Raw genomic sequence first — 27,642 nt, 5'->3', positions numbered from 1 at the left:
CTGAAAAAGGCAATTTCCACAAATAAAATATTATGCAGCACAACTGTTTTTAACATTAATAATAATAAGACAACATTTATTGATCACAAAACCAACATATTTAATTTTTGAAGGACAGAATGATTTCTGAAGGATTCTAAATAATGTAACGACTGCTGAAAATTCAGCGTTGCCATCATATGAATAAACTGAATATTTAAATATATTAAAACATCAAACAGTTATTCCAAATTGTAACAATATTTCACAATATTCCTGTATTGACAGTCGGACTTATTTCAGCTCATTTAAAAAAGGTAGTATCAGTGCTAAAAGTGATTCAGGTTTCACATATCAATCATATTTTGTACACCAAAAAAAAGAAATCATTCCCTCACCTCCCTGAAAACATGTTCTCTGCTTTCTCCGCAATCTCCTCAATGTTTGGCTCTGGAACATACCACAGTAATATTAAAACTTACCAAAAATAAACTTATCAACTGCATGGTGTGGTTGGAAATGAATTTATATAATTGTATATATCATGAAACTCTCACCAGCCATGACAGGAACTTCTGCCAATGAAACAGAAGTGTCCAAAGTCTGGTCGCCAAACTCTTTTTTATAGATAGACAGCAGATAGGTGATGCGGTAATCGAGACGCACATTCAGAATGAACTAGAAATAGAAAAGGATGCCAACATTTAACACAACCTCCAAATCTTTCTTTGACATAAACTTGAGTCCGTGTTGTATAACTGATCAATTTAGTTCATTGAGATGCAACGGTCTACAAGGGCATCACCTGCAGAATCTCAATAATCCTGAGCTTGGTGTCCATCACCATGACGTTCTGGTTGTCAGGGAGACAGATTTGCTTTCCGTGGATTGGCTGAGCATCAGGGAGACAGTGAGGCATTATCAAGCCTCTGCTCAGAACCATCTGAGTCACCATCTCACCCACACCGTGAATGGTACGCATGACATTATTACCTACACAAACACAGCCTGAAGTGTTACACCGCCTCAAGGACAAGCAGCTATTATCTTGCAAAACAAACACTGAAGACAGCTTTAAAATGGGGTCTCACCTCCCTCGGGGGTCTTGTTGAGTTTGAACATAAATGTGGAAGTGGGTTGGATAATGTCAAGGATGGCCAGCAGTGTGCGTGTGAGGCACAGCAGCTCATTAAAACTGTAGAAGCCAAAGTAGACCAGGTTACGCGCCAGGTGGACCACCTGTTAGAAGGACAGACAGAGGAAAAGCAATTCAAATTCAAAGTGTTAGAGACTGAATCATCAGTATTCTGGTAGAGCTAATGCAACCGATCTGCTCTGTCCTCTGAATACGTCACATAATACACTGTAGAAAAACATCAAAGCTGGCACACAAATACAACACACACAGACACACGAGCATGAAGTGCAACATAAGCTCCATGTGACTGATTCACTAAAATGAGGCACTACAAAGAACCAATTCAATTGTTCAGGAATCAGTTTGACTTTAAAATAATGCCTAACAAAACACAGTACACCCTTTTGGAATCCAACTACATTGGACGTGCTGTATTTTTCATTCACTAATAGAGACATTCACTCAGGAATCGACCATTTGTGCTGCATGGATAGAGTGGAATGATCAAATTTATTTGGCAGTCAGACTACACTGGATGAGCTGTGTTTTTGATTCAGTAAATGGAGTAATTTGTTCAGGAATCAATGCACTACATGAGTAGTCAAGATTCACTAAAATAAAAGCAGCTTATAAGAGACATTAGTTCAGGAACTGTACTACAATGTTTGCGCTGTAAGGATAAATCTGATTTACTAACAAAAAAAAAAAACTCTTTAATACCATTAAATTTGAAGAATTAGACTCTACTGGCCATGCAGTGATTTTAACCAACTCACAACTACAATGAGTCACCAGCACTGACTAGAATAGTCATGCTATATGAACAAATCTGCATCATTAAAAAAAGCCTAATAAAGTCATCAGTCTGAGAATTGGACTACACAGTTCGATGGTTTTGATTCACTTTAAAGAATCAACTCTTCAGAATGATTCATTGACTACACTGATCTTGCTACATGAATCAATCTAAACCACTGAGTAAAAAAAAAAAAAAAAAAAAAAAAAAAAAAAAAGAGTCATTTTTTTGGGATTTTACTACCCTGGGGTGCGTTTCCCAAAAGCAACTATGCTTGCAAGTTCCGTCATTACCAATAGAGTTCAATGGAACTTAGCACCATAGTTAGCTAACGATACTTTGGGAAACGCACCCCAGATCAGGCTCTATGTTTTACACTGTAGATTTGGTGTTGGCTGAATAGTAGTGCAGGAAACAATGTCAGAGCATTTCAGAGTGTTTATAGTGTTCTGTCCACATTGATGGAAAACTGCACATGTGAGAACCGTTGACGGAACCAAACATCATCTCACCTCAAGGGTCAATTCATTCTTCTCTCGGTCTCCAAAGGGATCAGGCTGACTGACCACATCTTTGAGATATTCATCCACAAACTGCATAGTAGGCGCAAACTTTCTCTTCATGTCCTCTCTGGATGTGTCTCTGAACTCATAGTCATACCTGTTCACCAATTGTACAGTCAGATAATCTGAACAACACAAAGCAGTCTTATAAATAAAGCCACATAATGGTAGAAGCACCAGAGGCAAAGAGCAGTTTCCATCTTACTCATTGACAGAGATCTTGGAGGGTATCTCAGTCCAGAGGCGTGCATAGCGAACAGGAACCACAGCCTCCTGAGGGTCGCGGTCCACATGCATGTGCAGCATCAGACGACAAAATGAGGCACGCAGGTTGTAAGGCAGGCAGTCATCAAACATGCAGCGGAGGATTAGATCTACTGGCAGCTGACTGGAAATCTGATTGATGGCCAGATACTGCCGATCCAGGCACATTTTAGCGAAAAGATTGAGTTGACACCTAACAATGGATAGAAATGTATATGTACTCCCATTTAAAAATAATAAAAAACCCTGCTTATATGATAAATCAATAAATGAACTCTAACCTGTAGTAGGTGATGACTTCAACTTCTGATTTTTGTCCATCCTTTGCATCCTGAGCCAGGTGGCGGATGGATTTCCCATGAGGCTCTTTGTCGTTATCAATCCAGTATAGCCATACCTCTTCATCATCACAATCGTCCGGGAATAAAGATGACTCCAGAGAACTCTCTGTGTGTGGGATCAGTCTACGGAAACATAAACCCAGTCATACATCTTAATATAATACAAAATGACCTTGTCACTGTTAGAGTTATTAGAGTTTCATCCCATTATTCGGAGTCATTGTTATATAGCTAATCCCAGGATCTCACTTGGTCTGGATGAGGATGTCTGCGTTGGTAGGGTTCAGCATGAATTTGCAAATCAGTTCCTGAGTGACAGGAATGGCTGTTTTGTTGGAGACGCACAGGTCAGACAAATAATCCAGAAACCTGGGGAAAAAAATGCACAAGAAACTATACCGTTTACTATGAGACCACCACTAACCAATGAGAAAACAGCACTTGTATCAAATGCAAGAATCAAAGCTTCATTCACGCTACTGTTTGAAAGTATCAGAAATATTTTTTATTCAGTGCATTAAATTTATCTAAAGTGACCGTCAAGACTTTTACATTGTTGCGATTTTTTTTTGAAAATAAATCCGGTTTCTTTTCATTTTCTATTCATCACAGAATCCTAAGAAAAATATATCACGCTTTCCAAAAAAATAAAAAATCAAGCAGCAACTGTTTTAACACTTACAATACAAAAAAAGCACCAAATTAGCATATTAGAATGATTTCTGATAGATTATGTGATCCTGAAGTCTGAAGTAACAGCTGCTGAAAATTCAGCTCTGCCATCACAAGAGTGTATTTTATTATATTTTAAAACATAAAATCAAAAATGTCATTTTAAATTGTAATATTTCAGAACAGAACTAATCTGGAATATAAAATGTACTAATGGGACAAATAATCTTATAAAAAAAATAAAATCCTAATTTGAAAAAACAATAAATTATTGTCTATCCAGCAGAATATTACAGTATGTGTTTTAAAGATCTCTTATTTGATCCCAATACATTGGTTCCAAATTACAGAGGATCCATTCATTTTCCTTAAAGATTTCATCATTCCTTTAGCATTTTCTGCCGCTACTGGTTAGTGCCAAACATTTGAGAGGATGTCTAAATCTCTGGGTCAGACCTGGGCTCTCGGTTCCTGCGCAGAAGTTTGACAAAGGTCTCAATCTCACGTGCAGTGATGTGTTTCTCTAACAGCTTGCGGTTGTTGTGCAGGAGAGCAGTGATTGTATCTTCGGCCAGGATCTCATAGCCGATTTGAGCCTGCATGATGGAAAAATTCTTGGCTATGTACTCCTGTGAGAAAGAAGCCACGTATATTAGTCTAATGGACAATCCTAATAATTCAAACTTATAACTGAAGATGTTCCTTGCCTGATTCTTGCGGTAATCTTGTTGGGAATGTCGCAGAATTCTGTAACAGAGTTGTAGCATGTACTTAAATGGAGCATTGCGCTGCTCCCCCATATCTTCCAGCTTCGGCATGGGTGAGTCTTTAACCTCAGAAAATGGGGCTTTAAGAATTCCAAAGATCTGCAAAAATAAAAATGACAGTCAGAAATTTGCCATGCAATTCACGATCCTTTAAGAATCAACTGTTCGAGCAAACCTGTGCCAGGATGTTCTGCTCTCTCATGAGTTTCTGCCTCTCTCTGTTGGGGTTCGAGATGACCACGGACAGCACGTCCTGTCCGTTGTTCGGCACATCGCATACAAAGAAGATCAAATCCTCCAAAAGCTTAATAGTAAACCTAAACGTAAAAATGCAAGAGTAAGTATGTTTTTAAAACTATAAATGCATAATAGTGATCTCATTTTACTTCCTTGGCTTGAAAGTGAGTTCTGTGTGAGCTGTGCTTCATACATTTCTATGCTATTGACAATGGACAATGCTAGTGTGCAAAAAAAAAAAAAATTCTATTGTGACCGCACCTTAAATTCAAAGGCCTTCAGTAAGTATGATGTATACCTGCGTTCATTTGCTACTGCGAAATTGCTGATCTTCAAAATATGCACAAACATCTCCAAGACCTTGTTGGCATCATTGGCAAAATCCAAATCTCTGACTTCTGACAGGGGGACAGAATTAATGGAAAACGCCTCCTTGTCCTCCTTCATGTGGCAGGTGCCGATCTGTTCAAATAAACAGAGAAATTACACAAGCTTTCATTGACAAATTTTTCTTCAAATAAAAAGAAAGGAAATAAACAACCTTGAGCATAACGGGTCGTTCCTCCTCGACATCGATGGGAATGTTAGTACTGGTCACCCAAGTGTTTGTGCACAAGTTCCTGAGTCTCACATAGGAGTTCCTAAAAAAGGACATATTTTCAAGGAATTGAACCCAGGACCTTGCAGTTGTTAGAATAATGCTGATTTTTCAGCTACTAGAAATACCCAACAGTACATTTGGCATAGTATGGACTCCTATCCCATCGATAGCATGTAATAGGGACTTGAATAAAAATACTAATCTGGACAAATGGCTTCATAAGTATATTTTAAAATCTAAATGGTTGCTCTAAAAAGGCTTTGTGAGCACTTGAATGCATTGGGAGCACTTGTTCTACAATCATTACTCCCTTTCAAACCCTTACTGCTGTTTTTTCACACCTACATCTCTTAGCTTGTACTTCTGGCCAATTTTGGAGCTTGTCTAATCAGGGTAGATTGCTTGTCCCATTCCTCATTTATGATAAAGGGGTTTGTTAAACAAATAAATGCAACATCTAAATTTAAGTGGTTTTCATTCTAATTTCATGGTTTTGATGATTAAAAATCATTTTAGTGTACAGGAACAAACCTGGGAACTAGGCAGTCTGCCCGCTGTAAGGTGGTGGCATCCAGTTCAAAAAGAGAGGCGATGTCATTGCCATGGGGCACTGCAACAAGGGTGTAGGGGATCTTGTCAGCCTGCCACTTCTTTTTAGAGTACAACGTGTCTGTGCTGGTCTGAGGTTTGCACAGAGAGACAGGGGAAAGTCACACTGGAGTATAAAAATCCACATATGACAATGCAAGTAACACAGAGCCTGCATGTACTGTACCATTAATACGGTTTTAAATATATACCTTGTCGTGATTATGGGTTACTGTATGGATTTATTTTTACTTTATTCAATTTTTTTTTATTTTTACATAACTCAAACCATGGTTATTATTGTTAACTAAAATTAATCTTAAAACAATTTTTAAAAAAAATCAGCATTAATGCTACTTAAATATTAAAAATATGTATTATATTACAGTATTGCCAGTTGCCAGGGAAATGTTTCTCATTTTCACTGATGTACTAAAATAACAAACTAAAATAAAAATTTATTAAACAATATAAAAAAATCTAAAGCTTACAGAAATGACAAACAAAACAAAATTACTAAATGGAATTAATTAAAATTTTAATGGAAAACAAAACTAATTTAAACAACAAACAGTATATCAATAATAGTAAAATAACAAAAACTGCCCCGCTGAATAATAAAATAAAGTTATATGTATATATATATATATATATAAAATACAATAAAATAACCTATTTATAGAAATGCACTTCCAATGGAAGTCTATGGGGCAAAGCATTTAAAAGCAGAAATATGCAACTCTTATTTTTGTTAAAGCTCTTTGCTGGCTAACAGGATTTGAAGGTTGCATATGACAAGATCCTATTAAACTACTACACTTTCATTGTTTATGTCTCCTGGCTCTATAAAATAATGCATTTTAACTTTTATTCGGTTCCAATGTTATTGCGCAACTGTAAACACATTTTTGCTGGTTTTTAAAAAACTGAAAATTGTTATTCGACAGCATTGAACCTGCAATTCCTACAATGGCCACAGTTCAAATGGATCTTGCAAAAAAAAAAAATATATATATATATATATATATATAGAGGAAAAACCCAGAGGTCATCTACAGTGGGGATATTATTCAGGACTGCATCTGTGGCACCGACTGTTTTCACCGCAGCTTTTTGATGGAGGGCTATTAGGAGAGCAGCATTATAAATTCTCCTCTGCTCTGACTCTCTGCAGCTCCTCTGACTCACTCCTCCACTGAAGCAGACAGCACGTCTGACTCTCACGGGGCACCCCCAGATTCAGACATTATGTAAGGAGCCCCCTCTGCGAGTGTGCGTGCGTGCGTGCGTGTGTGTGTGCGCGCGAGTCTGCAAGGCTGCTGAAGCAGAATGCTAATACAGTCGAAAGGTGCAGTGAGAGATACAGGCGGAAGAGAAAAAAAAACCTCTGGAGAGTAGGAGGACGGGAGTTGTGCGAGTCTGTCTGTTGCAGCCTGAAGGAGGGGAGAGAAGCAGATTACGTAATAGCGAAATTTTGCAGGAGAGTTGGGCTGAGCCGCAATGCTGTGTAGACGAGACAGAACGAGTTCTGTTTACTTCAGCAGAGCGAGTCGGACACAAAACTTCAAATACAGTTCAACACAATCAGCAAATGTGATTAATACTTCAAAGATAGTGTCTGCAAACTTCTGTCACACTTTGTGGTGGCTCTGAGGGGGTAAAAAAGTGTGGATTCTGAAGAATGGGAAAATCTTCCGTGGAACTCTGCAGATAATTGTGTGGAATTCTGCCAGCCTAGTTATGACTCAGATGGGTTGACATCCAAGCGAGGTCTGACTTACCTCATTTTTGGTGCTGATACTGTCGGTACGAGCTTTGAAATCAGGATTCACCTGAAAAAGAAGATGCGTTCATGAAGGTCTTATGGAATACACACAGACACAAAGGGGGGGTTGTTACATCATTTGTATCTGGACAATAAGCCCTCTGTCTGCCTTGTGCACAGTGGATGGCTGAGACTGATTCTACAGCACTGTGACAATAACAATGAGAAGGCTGCCACCTGCAGCCCATCTTCTGCACTTTAAAATATATATAAAAAAAATAATGATCAACCTCTGAAAATGTTCTTTTGGAAAAGTTTATCTTTTTATAGTTCAGAAGACTATTAAAGTTACATGTACTGTACCATTCTAAAGTTTGGGATTAGTATGGTTTTTTTTTTATGTTTTGGAGAAAAAAAAATTGGGGGCGGGGTGGGGAAATGTAATTTATTTGATCAGGAATACAGTAAAAACAACAAAATGTTTAAATATAAATAAAAAAAAAATCATTTTTTTAAATTTTAATATATCTTAAAACAAAATCTATTCCTTTGATGGTACAGCTGAATTTTTGACAGCCATTACTCAAGATTTCAGCGTCACATCATTTTAATGCAGATTGGTATTCAAGAAAAAGATTTCTTATTATTAATGATTTTAATGAAGCAGTTGTGCTACTTAATATTTTTGTCAAAACTTTGATGCATTTTAAGATTACTAATTCTTTGTAACATTGTAAAAGTACGATCACTTTCGATGAATTTAATTTTTTCGCTGAATTAAAGTGGTAAACAAGTATTCATTTGGTCTCAGATGTTTCTCCTTAACAGAAATAATAATTGGAAAAAAAACGAGACACATATATATATATACATATACATATATACATACATATATACATACATACACACACACACACACATATGTATATATATACATATGTATATATATATATATGACAGATCGATAGATGGATACATATAAAATAAATATATTATTTATATTTTTCACTTGCTATTGGGGCAAATGGGAATGTAAAAATTATATTTGTTGTAACGACTTCCACTTCTGAGAAACCTGGAATTAGGAGAGAGTGTCCATGAAATTATTTGGAATATTAAAGTTCAGATAATGAAGTGTTTGGAGTGTTTGATGAGAAATATTTGAGTTGATATTAAGATCTCCTTAAACTTCTCGCTGTCTACAAGAAACAACAGTAATCTCAGAGAGAACTGCTAATACATTCTTACATTCTTCTGAAATCAGCATTCAGTTAATGTGTTATTGATTTCAGGGTCAGTTGAGTAAATGCGGCTAAATCACCCAAGTGGTGCAACAGTGAGCTTACTGCTCAAGGAAAAGCTTCATGCGTGCAGCATGCAAATCGTTTTAAACCACACAAAGGACAAACAATATAGTAAACAGCTCTTTGACCATAAATGAATAATGCAAAACAGGCAGGGAGGAAAAACTGGATGAGTTTCAGGGAAGGACTAAATGTATTCAAGGAATGCACACCTCCGCTGCAAGGTAGTGTCCTGTGGCCAGGTGTTTGAAACGAAACAGGCTGTTCCACTGGCCGGCTCCTCCTCTGCAGGGGTCATAGTGGACAACCTGAAGCACATGGGGCAGGATAAGAGACTCCAGATTAATTCAGTGGAGCGTCATATTGTTCGAAACTTCTAAGTAAAAACATATACATTCAAAAGTTCTGGGTACGATGAAGTATTTTTGTACAAGAATTTAATATTTATACATTAGCCAGGACAAATAAAATAGATTAAAAAAAAGACAGAAAATAAAATTAAAATATTACGTAACATTATTATTTCAAATAAAGGCTGTTCTTTTGAACTTTTCGTTTATTAAAAAAAAATAAATGAAGTTTCCACAAAAATATTAGGATGCACAAATGTTTTCAACATTGATAATAGGGGTGCACCGATCAAGATCGGCCGATCAAATGCGCATCTCATCAGTAAAGCCGGTTCTCTAATCAGCGGTAAATTGCATCAGGTGCGTGATTTCACATAGAGCATCTGTTACTACACATAGCCGTGCACCCCTTATTGATAATAATAAAAAATGAAAACTGGAGTAATGACTGCTGAATATTCAGCTTTGTCATCACAGAAATAACTTTAAATTACTCAAAGATTTTTCAATTAAAAAAAAAAAAAAAGACTCATTGACCCCAAACTTTTGAACAGAGGTGTGTATCCCATTTATTAACCATAAAATGTTATTATACATTTTACTTCACTACATACATATAGATAACTTTTAAGTTTGTGAACAAGAAAAACATACGTACCTCCACTTCCCATAGTGCTTTTGAACTGGTGGCGGAGGTTGCTGATTGGCGGAGAGTGGTTCGTAAGAAGACATACTGCTGCTTTTTGTACTCATCACAAGTAAGAAACTTTTCTTGCTCGGCATGAAACAATCTCACCACATCCCCCTGAGTGAATCAGAGAGAGAGACAAATGATTAGAGAGATATTATAAACCACATTCAATACATCACTTCCCACATATCTTATAAACCCCAACATAAGACTCACCCCTTTTAATACATCATCTCTGTATTCACTGAACTTCATGAAAAGAGTGACCTTCCAACTGGTGTTGCAGTTCAAAGCGTTAACCTGACAGACCGCAAATACAAAACATCGTTATTTCCATTACTTTTTCATGACATTTCTACTTATTTCTCCTTGTGTGACTGATTAACTGAAAAGAACCAACTCAAAAAACAATTATAATCACAAATCAAAATGTCTTTTACGATCACTTTTCATACGATATATTTTTACTTTAAGACATTAAGATTATTGCAAATATTCTAAAAGTACATTAAGATGATTTTTAGTAGTATTTTAAAGTAATGCTGTCAAACGATTAATCACATCCAAAATAAAATATTTTGTCCGTACAAAATGTGTGTGTGTGTACGGTGTATATTTACATGTATATATTTATATTCATATAAATTGTATAATATATAAATATATAACAAAAAATACATGTACAGTATGTGTGTGCATTTAAGATAGATAGATTTTTATTCTTCGTGAATGTATTATCTAGACTGATATATTTCAAAACAAAGCAAAACTTTAAAATCTCTATAGAAATTTCCTTGACTTGTTCAAGATTTATAACATTATATCAATTTTCTAAGCCTGGAATCCCACAATTTGCCTCATTTACAGGTTTTCCACCACCATGGGAACATGTTAATTAATACAATGCATCTCATTATCTCACTAACAGTCTGACCTCTTTGCAGCCACGGTTATCCAGGAGTTCGATGTTGCTGGCGTGGAGAGGCTGTCCTGCGTTTACAGGCATTAGAACCACTTTATCTCCAAGCACCACCTACAAACACATTCACATATATAACACTTCATTCAACCACAGAGGTTTCTGTTGTTCTGTTTCTGTTGTCAACAATGGAAGAAACCAAATGACATCACATCCTGTGACATGCAGAGTTTGGAAACTGGTGTTTTAGACAGATTTATACTTGACCCCATGAAATCTGAAACCACGTCTTTTTTTTTTCTAGTATACTAAGTAAAGGAGTCAACTGTGTTAAAGCAAATAAAAACATAATACCACTTATCCCAAATTATTTTATTCCATTAATAATAATTGATTAAATAATCATTTGTACGTCAATTAAGTTGTTCATGTGTAAATTATTTACCTTTCAGATGCTGTCAATACATCAGTAAACAGTTTATAAATTGTTTATAATAATGTTACCAACAAAATAAAAGTCATTTGGATTTTAAGAAAGAAAAGTACATTGTCACATGGGAAAGAAACCTGCACTTGTCAAGCCATCTCATGGGGTCATTAAATAGCATATACTAATGAAAAATGACAGAGATCTTGTTTATACACAAAGATATAATATCCATTGCATGCTTAAAGAGCTAGTGTAAATGCACAGTTTGTGAAGAACATGTGAGTGAAGTGTTTATCATTCTTTTTCTCTATACATAATATAACAATCACACACAACCAATCTCACCCAGAACACAAGCCACTGATGCAAACAGTGAATCTGAACCGGCTTGGATGACATTTTATAATTCTATTCTGATTTGGAAACTATTTGCATACTAGAACTGATTGTATTTGGATATAATTTTAATAGTTCAAGACTGCAACAGGCAGTTAGGGTTGCATGTCACATGCATGTTAACATGCTGCATACTTCTCTGTGTACACACACACACACACACACACACACACAGCATGCGCCAAATATATTATATACCTTCATGATTCAGTTGCTGAGATGAAAACAAGAGAAGAGACCAAATGAGGTAACAACAAAATGTTAATATAACGATGAGAGGTGATTAGCTTTTTAAAATAATGATGCAGTAATTTCTTCATTGCATGTTTTAAAAAATTAAAACATGATAAAGGTCAGAATCTAAACACAGTGATTGTTTCTGAAGTGTTTGTTGCGTTAGTGGAGTAAAGCTTACATTGTCTCCTTCGCTGCGTAGCTTCCAAAAAGGTTGGATGTAGAACCAGGAGCCCTCGTTTCCTGAAGGGTCCAGAGACACACGCATGGCGTTCTTCTCTAGCAGGGCCGGAAGACGCTTATTCACTGTCAGGTACTTATTACTCTTAATATGGAGAAGCTGAAAATATAAGGACAGCTTATTGTATTAAAAAATACTGTATTACATACATTATGATAAAAAAGTTTGTGGTCTATAGGATATTTTTTTTGAGCAATGCATTTAACTGATCAAAAGACATTTACATACTACCAAAAAAAAAAAAAATCTACGGTATTTAATTTCTAATTAATGCTGTTCTTTTGTAATTTCTATTAATCAAATAATCCTGAAAAAATGTATTGCAATTTCTACAAAAATATTAATATTACAAATTTCTTTAGTACCAAATGAGCATATTAGAATGATTATGAGTAAAATAAACTGCAATATAGACCAATCATAATTCAAAAGTGAAAAGTCTGGCTCTGTGAGACTATACTCTGATACTACACTGAAACTTTCAGTTTGTTATCAGATGCTAGATATACATAGCTAATTTCAAATCATGTTTTTGAAAGAAAAACACAAGGCCACTCGCACACACACACACATTAATTTCAGTCAAGTCATTAGCCTTGAAGCCAACTGCAAAACTCAAAAGGAAGAGGCACGTTTAGTCAGATATATTTGGCAAAATGTCAGTCAGCATTGGTTTTTGTATAAGCCCATAGAAACACTTAAAGTGACCAATCAAACATTAATTTCCCTGGAGCCGTTCTGGAGCCGTATATAACCCACACTGTCAAACGCCTCTTTGGCCCTTGAGCGGGGCACTGGCAGCCTTGGCAACAGTGTGAAAACAAACAGAACGTTCTTGATGTCCAACCAAAAGTGTAAAGAACAAACATTTGTTGATAAGAAGAGGGAAGCTCAACTGTACCTGTATAACCCGACTATATTTGACAACCTCTCCCAACAATTTCTTGTTCTCAGTGTCATTTTGTTTCTGCTCCAGTTCTGCTGCATGCTGCAAAACATAGTAGAAAGCACAGAAATCTTTAATAAGCTATCCTTAAATGTCCAATATTAGAATTCTATTGCATAATCAGTGATGTTAAAAAAAACAAAGATGCATATCCACTGTGAGCATGCAGTGTTTGTTATAAGGGCACCTGTAATTTCTTGAAGAGATCTCCCTGTGTGTTGTTCCCATGTTTACCCTGTTTTGCCTTCCAGAACTGTCTCTGTGCAGAGTACCTATTCATAGGACACACCTTGAAGAGGCAATCTAGAAGACAAAAAGAAAAACAATTCAGAAGTTTTTTTATACATGCTTTATGCAAATATTTTTAAAGCATAATAGATATTTCTATATAAAATTATTTGTGTGTGCATATACATAGTTTTAATTATATTATATTTTAAAAATAAATGTACACTGTAACTGTGTCTTTGAGTCAAATAAAAGGACAGCACTGACAAACACAAGTCTGTCATTTTTACTTGCAAAACAAACAGATCCAGGATTTCCCCTTGATGTGAATCTACTGGGCACAAACAAAATAGTTTGAAGACAAACTCAAATACACTTCCCTCAAATGTCCCTTTTGGCAAAGTGACAACTGAGTAAATCCAACGGAGTCAGAATTTATTTACTTATTGAGCATATATATGGGGTTAAGGTCTGGTGAGTTTGCTGGCCAGTCAAAGCACACCAACACCATGGTCATTTAACAAACTTTTGGTTCTTTTGGCAGTGTAGGCAGGTGCCAAGCTGGAAAATGAAATGCTTCCTTCTGATGACCAGCTTTTTGAAGATGCTGCATTCAGTGCTCCAAAATTTCTTGGTAAACGAGTGCAGTGACTTGTTTTCAAAAAACACAATAGGCCAAACCCAGCAGATGACATTGCACCCCAAATCATCACAGACTGTGGAAACTTAATACTGGACTTCAAGGCAAGGGCTATGAGCTTCTCCACCCTTCCTCCACACTCTAGGACCTTGGTTTCCAAATGAAATGCAAAACTTGCTCTCATCTGAAGAAAGAAATTTGGCTTAACATATGACAGGAATACACAAACTGTAGCCAAATTCCTTTACACATCTGTATGCCTTGACCCCAGCCTCAGTCCATTTCTTGTGAAGTTCATTCAAATTATTGAATTAATTTTGCTTGACAATCTGCATAATGCTGCGGTTCTCTCGGTTGGTTGTGCATCTTTATCTTCCACACTTTTTTCCTTTCTGTTATCATGCTTGGATACAGCACTCTGTGAACATCCAGCTTCTTTGGCAATGAATGTTTGTGGCTTACCCTCCTTTTGAAGGGTGTCAATGATGAATTTTCACAATTTGAGTTGAATTACTGAAATAAATGAACTTTTCCACGACATTCTAAATCATTGAGATGCACCTGTACAGTGATATAAAAACACCTGCACCGGTTTTTGATTTTGAAACGTGCAGTGCTCATGTTTATTCAATGAAGTAAAAGGCTTTTAGAAAATCTATTTATGGTGCTCAGTTTTGCCGCCCGCCACAAAAAAATCAATGTATGGGAAACCCTGGATCTCTTACTTTGAAAAATCACCAAGTACACAAAAAGCACAAGTCATCACATGTGTGGTGTTCCAAAGCACAGGAAGCTTGTATTGACTTGTACAGCCCTATGAAGCAAGTGTTTCAACCTTATACAGTCTATGGTTTCAACAAAGACCTCCAGGACAAGAGGAAAATAAGAGTTTACAGTTGCTGCTATTTCTGATTCTCCAAATTGCACTTGAGGAACAACATTGTTTATCCACCTCAGCTAACAATTCTAGTCATTAGGCAACAGCCAAGGCACCCTACTGAGATCTCACTATAAAGCTGAAGATGTGGGGTTGTAACAGACTGCGTGGCCTTGGCGAGAGCAAATATTCAGTGTGTAGGAGGCTGCTACTGCTCAAGGGCTGAGTAATTAATCAGTGGCTGAGCAGGTGTTAAGAAACACACAGAAAACTACAGCTACATATTAATTTTGCCCGGTGTTGGGATTTCTTTTTGCCTGCCACTTTTTATTGGTACTACAGTGCTGGGGAGTAACTAAGCAAAAGTAGCGACACTAGCTTAAACACATTTTTCTTTAGCATGCAGCTCAAGTTTTTCAAAACTGCTTTACAAGCTACTTCTTCCACCAACTAGTGTAGTAGCTTGTAACACAGCTATTACTTGACTGTAGTTTAACTACTTTAATTAAGAGCAAGTTGTATTTTAATAAGCTAATTTTAAATTAGCTCCCAACACTGTTATATCCATGACAACAGTCCATTCCCAGATTGCATGTAGTAATCGGCCCGAGCTCGGCTGCCCCGCGGCGCCTCCAGCTCAGACTTGCCATCGGCACGATTCCTGTTCACCATAACTGGCCCGAGTCTGTCCGAAGAGTCCGGGCCAGTTCTGGAAATGATTCTGCTCTCTCATAGATGGTTACATTAATATAGCAATAATTAACATAAAACAGTTTTAAACTTTACTTAAGACCTTTACAGTTTCCTTTAATGTTAACTACATGTTTAATAGAGTGAATTTGTCAAAAACTAAATATCTGATATAAAATGTAAAACAAATAACCAAAAAAAGAATATTTTGCTTTATAGGACAGAACATTCCCTAATATTTATAAACAATAGCCTTTCTAGATTTACGTAACGCAGCTGGTCAATCTTTTATATGCTTGTATGCATTTTGAACACGCTTCATTTGCGCTTACAGGTGATTCATTTACCTTCACTCGTGCAGTGTGGGTTCAGTCTCATACCTGTGCTCGTGATTGCTGTCCGTCATGTTTTTGCGGTTTGGATGCAAACAAAACAATGGCTTATTTACCAATAGATATGGATGTATGGACAATGATAAAACACTTCTGGTAGGCATCGTTGAGCATTTATTTTTAGTATTTTACTAGCGCAGGCGCTCATAAGCTCATAAAGGAACTCGCAAAGTTCACCTCACGTGTGAAACGCAAGTTAAAAATAAATGACCGATATCTTTTTCATCTTTGATCTAAGTATTGTTGTGTGTGTCTAGAGTAGAGTTTAAGCATCGATATCGCGATGTACGAATCCACGATAGTCACATCGCAGGATGTGCGATGTAGGCTGTCGTAGTTGAGCTGTTATTCATTAACTGTACGGGCCAGCTGCTCCCGGCCCTTGACAAATGTGATTCGTGAATTAATTGCACCGCTTAACCATCATAGAGTGAAAGTTTATCATTTGCATGTGTTTTTAAGTCCTGTCAGTTTAACAGGGCAGAGAGAGAGAGAGTGAGAGCGAGAGTGAGAGAGCAAAAGAGAGAGAGCGAGCGCGAGAGAGAGAGAGAGCGAGCCCCGGCAGCACGCTCACAGTCTTCAAACACCACAAGCGTCTTGCTCTCTCTCCCTCGTGCATATTAATCAATTGACACGATCGTGTCGATGTTTAAATAATTTAATATGAGAATGTAAGTGTGCTCACCCCATTTTTGTTTGTAAGAAAAAAAATGGATTAGATTTCATATCGCAATATATATCACAAAAAAAATAAAATATAACAATGTCATTTTTTCCCAATATCGTGCAGCCCTTGTCTAGAGTGTTTACGCTGCAGAAAACTGACAAGCAACACTATGGTCCAGCAACAAACAGATGAAGAGGAAGATTATAACGGCCAAGCATTTAAAGAGAAAGGTTTGTTTGTATTTCTAGCCTCCACTTTCTTAATTTTGTAAATGCAGTTGCAACAAACAAACATTGTTTTCCCACATATTTCTAGCCCGTGAGAGTGAAGATTTGCTTTAGTGTTTATAAGATTGTTGTTTTCAAATAACCTCAACTAAATACACAAGCTAATAAGCTAGTTTCAGTTATTTTTATGAGAATGTACTGCAGTCATATGTGCATCTTTATGTCTGAGATCATCTGCAATATCTCGGTCCTGCTTTTACAGATGCTGAATTGAAGCAGACTGTACATGAACAGATGCTCATCTCTGCCAAAACTACAACAAACACATCATCACTGTTCATCACTTTTGTTGCTACAGTAATTGCTTCTTCAAACCTCTGACTTTTGTTTTTCTGAGATCTCAGAAGAAGATACTTTGAAGAATCCTGGTAATCAAGCCCAACAAGTTTGTCCGGTATGGACAGTATGAAGGGGACTAAATTATTTTCTTTCTTTTTTTTTTATCATGCTGGACACAGCCACTTTTTGTGCTGTGGTGCTCTTATTTTAGCCTTTCAGCAAATTTTGCTTCGCCTAGGTAACAACGTCTACAATACTGTACATAAATAAAGGCTGATCAATGTTGATTTTTCCAGAGACAGTACAATGAACGTTTTGTTTTTGTAATTAACATGTTTAAATGGCAACACCGCACCATTAGAGCTGCTTGGATTAAACTTACTTTTCATTTTCCCTTTATTTGAAATAAAATTATATATAATTTGTCATTTGTAGTAGTCATTATATGATGTGGCACATATCATGTGTGTTACAAGCTTCTGTTTGAAAAGAGCGTTCATGTGTACATGTAGTGTATGTGTGTGTGTGTGTGTGTAGAAAAAAAACGATTACAACATTATAGAACAAAACTGAATTATACATATACATCACATTTCTCATCAATATGGTCAACAATAAAGATTAGTAATAAGGAAAAGAAGCACATCAGCCTACATCATTAAATCCCGTCCTACTGTAGATACACAGAACACCTCCGCTAATTAACTACCTAATCATGTGCCTAAAAGAAGCACAAATAAAAGATATAGTGATGTCAACCTTGGTTTTGATAAGCAGTTATTTTATGACACAGAACGCGTTGGTGAAACTCATGCATCTAGCAGGAACTTAATACACAAAATATTCATATTGATTCAAGCATTTAACATTTATGAATTAATTAAATGTCAGTAATGAACAAGACTGCACAAATTATAGAGATCACGACTCCAGGAAGGTCCGCGTACATTAAAGTGGATAGTTTACAACACCCCATCAGTTATATTCAGGTCTATAGTGCCACCTGCTGGCGCAGTTTTGTAACTTCTTAGAGAAAATTAAGTCGTTATAACAAAAACGAACTTCGTTTTGTCGAGATAACGAGAAAATTAAGTCGTTATAATGAGAAAACGACCTTCGTTATGTCAAGATAACGAGAAAATTAAGTCGTTATAACGGGAAAACAACCTTCGTTATGTCGAGATAACGAGAAAATTAAGTCATTATAACGAGAAAACAACAAGAAAAAAAATTATAATGCATGGCCACTTAGAACTTCCGTACCTTTACGTTATACCTTTACTAATAGATAATTGTATATTATTTGCTCTTTACAAGTGCAGAAATGAAAGCTCCCAAACAAAGATGTCACCAGATTAAGATGTGGAAAGACATGTTACACCACCACAACCATAAATCCTGAGCGATTTGAAAATGGGCAACAACCAAGGAAAAGTACTCATTGTTTCATTCAAAAATAATCCATGGTAATAGTTGTAAATGATTAGATAAAGTACAAAATGTGTTTAATTTTAAAACTTTGCCATTTACCAATGTGTTGTTCAAACCACTAAGTTTTGATGTCTCTTTACGATAAGGTATCATTAGTTAACATTAGTAAATGTTGAAATTAACATTCAATTATTTATCAAAGCTATACATTTGCTACAACATGCATTAATCTTTGATACTGCTAAAAAAAAAAATTCTTTGTAAATCCATGTTAGCTCTGATCCATTAAATAATGTCAACAGGCACAACTTTTGCTCTTAATGTATTAGTAAATGTTGAAATTAACTAGGTTAATACATTAACTACAGTTAACTAAGGTTAATATTAAGTATTTGCCATGTTAGGTCATGTTAGATAGGTAGCTAATGTTAACAAAAGAAACCTAATTGTAAATTGTAATGTGTCACCTGAGTGTTTATTGTTTATACTTGTTTAATTTTAGTATCCAAGTATAAATAAATGCAAAGGTAATTTTGCTAATATAATATAATAATTTAATGTCAGGCTGATTCCAGCGTGGATGTGGCAGTGTCAGCTAGCTAACGGCTGCCGCATGTGGCCCAATTGACTGGGACCAGATGCGGCCAGTGAGTCCACAGGCATCCGGCCCGAGTGCGGCAGACGAAGTCTCCGGCAGGTGAGAATCTAACCGGAAGTGGCCCGAGTGTATTTTGCTATCTGGGTTGGGTGATAATGGTGCTAATATGTTAGCACTGGGTCATTTAATGTGATGAATCATGTCGGACTATCTCACCTCTGAATTTTTTCGGGGGGTTTGTAAGATCCCCAGCCTCTGGTTGCACCACACATCTGTCATCCACCAACCTGAAAGAGAAAAATGACAAAATATGAATTTATACATTAAAGGATTAGAATTATTATTATTATTTTTTGCATGCTTTTTTATATAGATTTTTTTTAAATTCATTTTAGACAAGCAGCAAGCATCACATAAAAAAATATATATACAATTATGACCCTACCCAACAAGTTGAAAATGTATGCAATTATAATAAATATTATGTAAGCACCAAATCAGCATTTTACAATGACTTTTCTGAATCTGTGAACAAATACACACATATTTGCTCACTTTTTCCCTTAATAACCAACTATGAGATACTCAGTTTGAATACAGTATGCATTTGTTGGAAATAGTCTCAATCACTTATGCTTTCTGGGGCACCCTGCTCAGCATACATGTCATGGTAAGATGCTATGTTATACATGCAAAATTTTCACTAGATACTGAACGAATGGAACAGATTATATAACTTGCAGACAGGCACTATTAAAGATCAGATTTGAAACCAAATCAAATGTTCATTTAATCAGTGCAAACAAAGTTTGATCAGTTTCTAAGCTTGCACTCTGTCCAGTGGTGGATGTACTGTAAAGCAGCAAATTAGTCCAGCATCATTTACTGAAGTCCCGCTGTGGACACTGACTGCTTTATGTGATTAATTATGAAAATGTCTTTCAAAACACAAGAAAAGATACTCAACGGAGTATATCAAAGCAAACAGTTTCCTCATATGAAGGACTCAATTGCTTGTAATCCTAAAATCAACAAACTATTAAGCTCTCTTTGAATGCAGAGCATATTTGCCCACTCTATGGTCAATGCAAAACCACCCAGTTAAATTTAATTACACACTATCCTCGGTCGCTGTGACCACAGGCTCTCTTAACAGAGTAAGGCTATGTTGAAACCTTTCGGAACACAATTTTCTTCAGTTTAAAGGAATAGTTGACCCAAAATTAACATCATCCTACCCTCAGTCCATTCAAGATGTGGTTTGTTTCTTCATTAGAACAGATTTTGGAATGTTTGCATGTTTGTAATAAACTGCTTCTGACCAAAATGTGTCCAAAAACAAAAAAAAGTACATTCCCTGTTGCCCTCTTACATGCAGCTTTTTGCTTCACAAAAAAAAAAAAAAAATTATCAGTCATGTGGATTACTGTAAATTTTTATGAGTTGTTTGGACTCATTCTGACGGTACCCATTCACTGCACAGGGTCCATTGGAGAGTGAGTGATGTAATTCTAAATTTCACCAAAACTCATCTACATCTTGGATGGCACAAGGGTGAGTACATTTCCAGCATATTTTAAAGTTATTTCCTCAGTATTAATCAATCAACCAGAGATTTAAGAGCCAATTTAACTGAAACGCCTCTTTGTAAACATAAAGAGGCTTTTTGTGAAAGCCTGAACAAAGTTTAGATAGAGGAGGAAGCCGCATTGCTCTTTGTAGGCCTGATGACCACACCAACATTCAGGCTTTCCCCACTGTTGCAGTTCAAACTAAAAATAGGAAATTACTTATCAAGGGCAACTCATGGTTTTCTTAATGATAGCACTTGTCTTAGCTTGGCTATCTTGTGAACACAGTTGCCTGAAAATAAATACTTCAGCAATAAAATGTAGAAGTTCACACTGCTCTGTTGAACTGACCGGAGGAATGTGGGTGTGCACAGACACTTAAAGGTCGCCTACATGTTGTTGACAGTAAAATAGAGTTGTTCTTACTACATGTTTGTTTAAACTGAATTCATGAATGCTTATTTTGTGAAGGAAATCTAATCGCTCAAGGCATCAAGCAAATCATTGTTCAATTATAGAAGACACAAAAAAGGAATGAATTGTGTAAGTTCACACTACATACACTACCACATTTAAAGGAAGTGCCACACATCACAGCATATGACAGAAAGGCCGTTATCTGAGCAGTAGCATTACTTTGTAAATGTTGCCCAAGAGCTGGGCAGCAGCAGTTTCCCCAAAAACTTTTTGCACCCCTTTGTACCTCAAAAACCCTTTTGTCAACAACAAATAAGAAATGTGTTTCGCTTAAAATGACAAAAACATGAAATATGAAGTGAAACCCATCATTTATGAAAATTAAATGACTATGTAGCAGCACAGTATTTTTGTAAAAAATTTATCATTACATAAGACCATAGAGTGTGGGGGAAAATTTTTGTAGATTTAGAAAAAAATGTTCAGTGTTCACAAGCATTTTGATGCATTTCAACTTACTATTATGGATTATGTATTACTATGCTTTGTATTACTATGCTTTGAGACACTGGAAATGACAAATAATTTCAAAGCACAGAATAAACAGCACTGAACGTTATACATTAGAATTGTGAAAAAGAAGGAAGTGCAAATAAAGCGGGTAAAGAGTGCTGCTTCCTGAAATCTAATTCTGTCTTGTGCTGTTATAATCTATTGACAGCCATAGTATGTTCAAATCACAAATACTGTTTTTAGGTTTAACAAAGCAATATTTTAAAATACCTTATGTGGTATGCATAGACTTTTTATAGGTTATAATGTGCAGGGTATTAAATTCTGAGGATGCACCATTCAACATTTTAATTACAGTAAAAAGTAATTTCTCTTGAATTGAGTCGAAATTGCAAAGACCTGCCTTTCAGGTCTACATCATCAAGTAACAGCAAGTTCCCCAGTGATGTGTATTAAAGCTAAAAAAAATTTACAATTTATATCTTTTTGCATGACATGGTCTTCAAGGTCACAGAAAACTATGAAAGCTCTAAAAAGGTACGTATGGGACATGTTATGCTATTTATATTAAATGCTTGCTTAGTAACAAGGTAAATGAGCAAATATCAGTTAAATCCAAACAAATGTAAAAACCTTAATGTTTTATTTTTAAATCAGCAACCACTGAGCTATCAAACCACCACAAAAAGAGCCACTCTCTCGATTGATGATGACGAAGCCAAGTAAGTGCTGCAAATGGATATTTTCATAGTGACAAATTGCTTTATTGCTATAAATGACTATGCCAGCACACTTCCTCATCTTCCTGTGTATCTGTACAGCCGTATTAAACAAAAGGCATTAAATACATTAATAGGATGTGTTTTAGAAGAGGGAGTAGAAGGCAGGAAAGGTGCCAACAGCCCAGTTTTAAACGCTCATAAATGAGTAACAGAGGGCTTCTAGTTCTTTTTAAACTCTTTGACAGCCAGCAATCTTCAAAAGACACAATGAAGTACACCAAGTTAAACATGAACCAAATGCAATCCTGGTCGGCAGTGTTCAAACATACTAATTATAGCTCCATTACTTGATGACATGAGGTAAAGGAGTTAGACCTTGTCCAAAGCAAAATAATTGTGCCTTGCTTGCTACAAGCTAAGTATGTTATAACAAATCCTATTCTTTCACTTAAACATTTGTATTTTATATGGAAGAAACTGGGAGTAAGTCTTCACAGCCATGAACTGAGGCCTACATAGAATGAACTGAGGGACCACCTCTCAAATGATGGTCATAAATGTTTATTATGTTGAATTTCAACCAATTAAGCTTCTTATCAGTCTTTTTCCTCTACTAGGGTTCTGCAGTACAACAAGTCCTTGGTACCTAAACAAAGAAAACCCCATTCAACTTCCATTATATCTCTACAAACCCATGCCAGCCTCTGGGAAATAATCCAAGAACGCCTTGTTTAGGATCAGAAGAAAAGCTCTGGCAATGTTCGGTATGGAATGCAAGCAAATTACTAAATACTGCACAAGATACACTTATTCTTTTTAATAAGGGCAGGAATCTCTGCGTGTCTGTCTGTTTGCATTTTTATAATGGCGTTAACTGTTCATCCAATTGACTTCAAGCATGGCGGATATGTAGCTGCGGACCCAAGGGAGTGCAGTGTGGCATTTTGGTGCGATATGGACACGCGACACATTCAGAAATACACTTTTAATAAACTACAGAACAAAAGCAGCGCGCATCCCGAGGGCAGGGCTTATGCTCTGAGAATGGACACTGCACTAGTGATACAAAACACACAGGTCTGTTTAAAGCAATACTTCTAATATAGACAAAATTATTATTATGCGGGGCTACTGTAAGTTTTTTATGACTGCCGCATTCGCAAGTGTTTTCCAAGCAAATTAAGAGCACGTTTTTATCATGTGTAAAACTACTGATTAACATGGAGGATAAAATAAACTTTTTATTTTTTAACACCAACAATATACTATACTATACTATATATACTATAATATACTACACTACTTACAGAACTGATTTTTCAAACTTGATGTGGTGTTGTGGTAGGCCAGTTTAAAATATCTGGCACACTGTTTTTGTCTTGTCCTCACGCAATTTAAAGTGCTCCCACGCAGCTGAGGTCTTGTGAATTTTTGTCTTCTCTTAGCGGTTTATTTGTCTTTTTGATCAAATAGCGTGCATCCACTTGGCTAGCTATGGAGAAACTTGAAAATTGAATGCCAACCCACCAAACGAATATTCGAATAATCAAATATTCTTGTCCAACCCTACGGTGCACACGCTCTCAAATAAAAGTGTAAAAGTGGTCACTGGGGTAGTACCTTTCAGAAAGGTAAAGATATGTACCATACTAATGGGCTACTAATATATATACTTTAGGAAGTAATTTGTACCTTTAAGGTACTTACATGCACACTTTAGGGTAATTACCCTTTTGAAAGGGTACCGCCCAAAATGATAGCTTTCGTACTGTACCTTTGTTTCTGAGAGTGCAGTATAAACATGCACTGCAGAGACAGTAAGAGTAGTATGTTAATAACCTATAATCAGCATAATCTGCCTGTATGTCATATCGGACAACATATCTGGACAAACAAGTGCAAACAAAAGACAACAAAAACTGGAACATCAACTATGCACCCCAACAAGGAACATGCAGTCTGACAGCTCTCTTTGACACAAAGTCTGCTCAAACTGAACACCACAATTTTCAATGCAAGTGCACATTACTACAAATGTGTGTAAATGAGCCTGCATTATGCTCCAAATAAAACCTAATCACTTATGTTTGAATCATAGCAAGAAAGTGAAAAACCACACATTACGATTTACAAACGCTGAAAATCCAAAACAACTAAACAGCTCTGTCGTGAATTGTGAAATGACCACAGCTGTAAACCCCCCGATGCAATGCCACAAAACAACTTTTAAAGATTAGACACTGAAGCAAAGACATGTTGTACATATTTTGACCGCACCATTCTGAATGCCACAGAGTTGAATGCAACGGTGCACTGAAACCTCATTTATTCTGCACCTTAATTGCTTGATGAGTCATTGCACAACAACGCAAAAGTGATTCAACGTGCGACCTGAAATGGAGCTGGGCGTTTCACCTCCATGTGGTTAGATTCATAATACTCAAGATGTGTTCCTACATGACCATATATATATATATATATAAAAACACACACACAAACCGCTTATTGCACAGTGCAATCTCAGAAACTGTAATATTTGATTAGATTTGACATTAAAGAAATAGTTCATCCGAAAATTTAAATTTGCTGAAAAATAAATTCACCCGCAGGCCATCAAAGAAAGTTGATGGGTTTGTTTCTTCATCAGAACAGATTTAGAAAAATTTTGTATTACATCTCTTGCTCACTAATGGACCTTCTGCAGTGAATGGGTGCCGTCAGTAGCAGAGTTCAAACAGGAGTTTCTTACAAACACACAGCTTTTCACATGACTATAAATGACTGACTGAAAGCATGGTTTATTTGTGGATAATGTTTTTACTCTCATTCTGATGGCACCCATTTACTGCAGAGTGGGGCTGCACAATTAATCTAAATTTAATCCCCAAGGAAATAAATCATTAGGCAGAAGCTGCGATTTTCATGCATATCTTTCAGTGAAGAATGGTTCTGTGATCATTAGTAAACCTCCATCCAAAGGCCAGAGGACGCTCTCGCACTGAAATCCAAATTTGCCCCGAAGTAGAAATCCAAGAAATGACTAGATGCAGCTGAATAAACAGATGATTTAACTGCTTTCATTGATTCTATATGAATAATAAAGACATGACTACAGCAATACGTTTTATCGAAGTTCTTCATATTATAATTTTCATCATCATAAAGTGCATCTATAATGAAATGCTAATGACATAGCTTTTATCACTGCTTGGAATACTATGAAATATTGTGTGCCTTAATTCTTCTGTTTATGAAGCCACATCATCTCACAGAAGGAGTTCAAACACTTGACTGCATTATGAAGTAAAATTGGAGTTAAAACGTGTTATTAAATGTAAATTAAGTAAATTTGAATCTGAGTTTAGCTGGATCTTACTCATTCCAAAAGTACCAATTATCCTCATTTAGTTTGGATGGGTGATCGGCAGGCATCCTGGACCATACAGTTACCACTTATCCACTGGGGCTGGTGCCGGAGCTGGTGCTCTGCCAAGAATGGCACTCGTTCAGAACAGGATTGCATCTCCACTTCCAAACTGCATTCAGAGGTTCCCTTGTTCGAGATCAGTACGAGTCAAGGGCCGGTTCGGAACCTAGATCTGTAATCCAAGACTATTTTTCAAGCTCCAGTGGAAAAGTGGTAAGTGTTAACTAAGACTCCATGCCTGCAGCATGTATAATGTGATTGTTGTTATAATGTAAAGAGCTCTATAAATTTAACATATTATTCTTGCTGTGATTATTAGTAGTTAATCAACCATTTGCACGACACATCATTTCACATGATATCAAAAATGGTGCAATCCAAGAGGCAGTGACCTAATCCATGTAGATAAATTCAGCTTGTTGCATTTTATTTTACATTTTTTAGTAGACTAATATACTTGGATTTTTTATTTCATGTGTTGTAAATAACTGCAATGCTATTGCTGTAAATTTTTTCATGTAGGCTATAAAGCTTTTTAATTAGCAAACACCACTACATGCACCTTTAAATTGTGCCTACATTGCTATATTAGCGTCACTATGTAAACTAACTGAAAACTTTGCATTCCTGTTCAATGATTTGCATGCTTCTGAAGCAATGCTGTCACATTGCACCTCTGGCCTGCAGTGTGTGCTCAAATCACTTCCTACTTCCACTCAACAAACTTCTGACATGAGGAGGACAAAACATACATGAAACAGTATTGCATGTTTAATATTTGTAACACTGGATTTTAGGAAACATATTTACATCGACGTATCTGCACGCAATATCTAACTGCCATGATTACTCACGTTTAAGACTAATATAATGAGCAATGGGAGGCAACTTACCCTAAAGTGCTGATGAAACCATTGACAGTTCCCTCCGCATACAGAGACACGATATCCCCAATGTGAAGGAAACAGGACCTGTGTTCCGACATATCTGCAAATGTTTGGTAGTTTTTCGGATACTTTAGCCCCTCTGATCCAGCGCAATGTGTCCAGGCGACTCAGTGTCTCAAGCCACTTGTTTCTTCGCTTTGACAGTAACACATTGTAATACAGCCGTCCAGAGAAGAGATGTGCTGAGCCCGTGACTTTTGAGTTGTGAATCCTCTAACTGTCGCGTTTCTTCATGTTTTCAACTTCTTCCTGTGAGACAAACGAGGCTTTTTCTCACCAATATGCCACTCGAGTGGGAGGAGACTCGCTCTCTGTCCCGTGAAATCAAGGAAGTGATGCTGTCCGTCTGTCTTTAATGCTGTGGTATGTTACTCAAAAAGTGAGAACGCGACCCGTATGTTTGCGCATTTGTACAGTCGTGCTTGCACTTGCGTCGGTGGTGTACAATTATACCGGAAGTTTGTCGTCAAACTTTTTTAAAAATTTTATTTTATGAATGAGTTTAAACAATACTGTTATTTTTTTTGTATAGGATAATGTAAAACAAGTATTAAACGTTACTATTTAATATAAAATCTGCATTTCCGTGAATTGTCATCCAGCTATTTTTTTGTTTGTTTGTTTTAATTGTTTGTTTAGCTTTTTTTATTATATATCCGTTCGATTTAATTTTATTTATATAGCACATTCAAAAATAACCACGGTTGATCAAAGTGCTTAAAAAAGTTCAGTTA

General features: G+C 36.4%; 1 protein-coding gene across 1 annotated transcript in view; it reads right to left on the bottom strand.

Annotated features, from left to right (window-relative positions):
* Positions 1-27,266, bottom strand: part of itpr2 (inositol 1,4,5-trisphosphate receptor, type 2) — a 76,472-nt gene extending 49,206 nt beyond the window's left edge. Inside the window, exons 1-24 of the mRNA XM_026287346.1 lie at positions 26,855-27,266; positions 19,528-19,598; positions 13,410-13,525; positions 13,178-13,264; positions 12,217-12,375; positions 10,991-11,089; positions 10,273-10,356; positions 10,024-10,170; positions 9,228-9,323; positions 7,728-7,778; positions 5,890-6,038; positions 5,299-5,398; positions 5,056-5,219; positions 4,696-4,837; positions 4,461-4,619; positions 4,210-4,382; positions 3,331-3,450; positions 3,022-3,204; positions 2,682-2,933; positions 2,426-2,573; positions 1,071-1,218; positions 785-972; positions 537-657; positions 378-429 (exon numbers count right to left, since the gene is read on the bottom strand). Of these exons, the coding sequence (XP_026143131.1) occupies positions 378-429; positions 537-657; positions 785-972; positions 1,071-1,218; positions 2,426-2,573; positions 2,682-2,933; positions 3,022-3,204; positions 3,331-3,450; positions 4,210-4,382; positions 4,461-4,619; positions 4,696-4,837; positions 5,056-5,219; positions 5,299-5,398; positions 5,890-6,038; positions 7,728-7,778; positions 9,228-9,323; positions 10,024-10,170; positions 10,273-10,356; positions 10,991-11,089; positions 12,217-12,375; positions 13,178-13,264; positions 13,410-13,525; positions 19,528-19,598; positions 26,855-26,946 (3,101 nt within the window). The 5' untranslated portion in view covers positions 26,947-27,266. The remainder of the gene's footprint in view (positions 1-377; positions 430-536; positions 658-784; positions 973-1,070; positions 1,219-2,425; positions 2,574-2,681; positions 2,934-3,021; positions 3,205-3,330; positions 3,451-4,209; positions 4,383-4,460; positions 4,620-4,695; positions 4,838-5,055; positions 5,220-5,298; positions 5,399-5,889; positions 6,039-7,727; positions 7,779-9,227; positions 9,324-10,023; positions 10,171-10,272; positions 10,357-10,990; positions 11,090-12,216; positions 12,376-13,177; positions 13,265-13,409; positions 13,526-19,527; positions 19,599-26,854) is intronic.
* Positions 27,267-27,642: the final 376 nt, after the last annotated feature.

This window comes from Carassius auratus, chromosome 18, assembly GCF_003368295.1.
Source record: "Carassius auratus strain Wakin chromosome 18, ASM336829v1, whole genome shotgun sequence".
Classification (NCBI taxonomy): domain Eukaryota; kingdom Metazoa; phylum Chordata; class Actinopteri; order Cypriniformes; family Cyprinidae; genus Carassius; species Carassius auratus.
This window is presented reverse-complemented; position numbering and strand designations above follow the sequence as displayed.